General features: G+C 56.5%; 1 protein-coding gene across 2 annotated transcripts in view; it reads right to left on the bottom strand.

Moving 5' to 3' along the window:
• FDX1 (ferredoxin 1) overlaps positions 1-1,573 on the bottom strand; it is a 26,541-nt gene extending 24,968 nt beyond the window's left edge. Inside the window, exon 1 of one of the 2 annotated variants that reach the window (XM_019530217.1) lies at positions 1,384-1,566. In XM_019530217.1, the coding sequence (XP_019385762.1) occupies positions 1,384-1,526 (143 nt within the window). In that variant the 5' untranslated portion in view covers positions 1,527-1,566. Of the gene's footprint in view, positions 1-1,383 lie in introns of both variants that reach the window. The other variant, XM_019530218.1, reaches the window with a different exon arrangement.
• Between the last annotated feature and the right edge of the window lie 892 nt (positions 1,574-2,465).

The following is a 2,465-nucleotide window of genomic DNA, read 5'->3' on the forward strand; positions in this document are numbered from 1 at the left end:
CACCTATAAGTTTATCAGAGGTGACCACCAGCATCTGTGGGAACATTTGTTAGTGCCCCAAGGGAAGATGAGGTCAAACGGTTACGAACTACTACAAAACCGCTTCAAACTGGACACAAGGAAGAATTTCTTTACTGTCTGAGCCCCCAAGGTCTGGAACAGTCTGCCATCGGAGGTGGTTCAAGCATCTACACTGATCACCTTCAAGAGTAAATTGGCTGCTTATCTTGCTGGGATCCTATGACCACAGCACACTTCCTGCCCTTTGGGGGGGAGGGCTGGACTCAGTGATCTTCCAAGGTCCTTTCCAGCCCTAACGTCTATGAAATCTGTGAAACCTAGTGATGCCAGCATCTGGTATTAGGCTGTGTACGATGTTTTTCCTGACCAAATAAGAATTTTCCAGATTCTTAAAAGCCTTCTTTCTTCCCGGGGCGGATCCAGGATTTGGTAGAGAGGTGTGAGAGTAGCCTAGCCGCACACTGCTGCAGGGACGGCTGCACCCCTGCTCCCAGCCACTTCTCCCCCTCCCACCAATGTGGACAGGACGGACTAACACGGACTAATTTTAAAGTCCCCAAAACACGTAAAAATACACCCCCCTCCCCTCTGGGCCCTGCCACACATTGAAACTAAAGCTAGATAGAAACCAGTTCTAGAGTCACTACACGTTTTCAAGCACCAGCTTAGTAGCTGGCTGGCTCTTTTTATAGCTGGCCAGATATTTTTACGGTGCGAGAATGACATTGCACGTGTGGCCCGTCTAAATGTATTGCACAACTGGCCAGCGAGTGGTGTAATATCTGTAAGGTATTGGCGGGGCCTTAATGACATGTCCCCTCCTCTCCCAGAGCTGTCCCTGCAGTGTCAAACGGGGATGGGGGGATATCCACACCACTCCCAGTCCCCTGGGAGCAGGCAGGGGGGAGGAGAAATTTCCCCCCCCCATCACCACTACCACTGTCCCGGTTCCCAGGTGAGCCCAGGGCCAGCAGGTCTAGCTGGGGCACAGGAGGGGACACATCTCTAGCAGGGAGGAGCAGTGGGGGCTCAGGGTCTCTTCTGCTTTGGGGGCTTTGTTTAAAGCATTCTTGTTTGAAGGTCAGAAGCAGGCCAACAGCAGCTGGAGCACCCACCCACCCCTGCCTTCTTCCTTGGGAGGCCACAGCCCCTGGCTCTGCCTCCACCCCCAACTGCCACACACGAGCCAAGATGCTGATTGGGTGCTGAACAGACCTCGAAAACACGCTGCGCTCGCTCTGAGCCAATGACGCGTCGTTACACAAGGCGGAAGGTTGCTGACGCGCAGCGGCGCTGAGAGCGGCCCCCGGGTTGGTTGGTGGCAGCCCCAGGCCGGCGAGAGGCCGCGGTGCCGGCTCTTACCTGCGCCAGGCCCGGGCGGACGCTCCGAAGCGCCGGGCAGGCCCCAGGACGGCGGCGCGGCCCCTGGCGGCCCCCGGCGGAGCGCAGAGCAAGCGGCGGGAGGCGAGCGTGGCAACGGCCCCCAGGAGGCCCGCGGCAGCCATGGCGGACGCACCGCCTCCCGCCCGGCCAAAGTCTGGCTGCGCGCGCTGCGATTATTCTTGGGGCGGGGCCCGGGTACGCAAAGGGCGTAGGGGCGGGGCCTGGGCTGGCTCTGGCCCGCCTGCTCCTCGCTGATCCGTGCAGGGGTAGGATCCGGACGCTTGTGTGAGGACAGACGTGACGCCTTTTGCCCGATCTGGCTGTGACCAACGCAGGCAGCTTCAAAATTGTCTGATGAGATGGAAATCTGACCCCTGGTTGCACGAGCTGCGGGATGCAGATGTTTCCAAACGTAGCGTGTTTTGCGAGGGGGTCCCCGCCTGTTGCTGTTTTCACAATGGGAGGGGGGAGGGAGCAGAGGGAGTTCAATCTGGGACGGGTTTCAGTGGGGGGGGAGGAAGGGAGTGTATGGGAGCTCCCCTGAGGTAGGGGAGCTGCAGCGTACCCACCCCACTCTTCAGTACGGGCTGGGGAGCCCCAAGAACCAGCTGTAGCCCCTCTCCTTGCTCTGAAAATGGGGAGCTGGTAGAGCCCTGGCTGCTGCTATGGGAAGCTGGCTGCAAAAGTGAACCTCCGTTTGCTCCTGGGGCATAACTCAAAACACTTGCAAAAATCATTCTGAGTTACAGTTGGGAGTCGTGCTTAAGTCTGCACCCTTTAACCAGAGAATATCGTGTCATTTTATATGCAATGATGCACCTCACCATTTGCACCCCCTTTTCAAAAGTACAGATCTGCCCGTGGCTACAGAAGCTCATTAGGTTCAGCTAGAGTCAGTTCCTGAAATAGTTGCACTGTAGGAGCTTGGCTCTAGGATTTGGGCTGAGCTACTTGAAAGAGGAGAGTGTCTGTAATTAACACAAGTTATGCCATGAATGTTCCCTGGACACTTACATATATATGTTTCTTTCTCTTCCAGGGGGAAGCTAATCTGCAAAGAC

The sequence above is a fragment of the Crocodylus porosus genome, unplaced genomic scaffold (assembly GCF_001723895.1).
Source record: "Crocodylus porosus isolate Cpor-Errol unplaced genomic scaffold, CroPor_comp1, whole genome shotgun sequence".
NCBI lineage: Eukaryota > Metazoa > Chordata > Crocodylia > Crocodylidae > Crocodylus > Crocodylus porosus.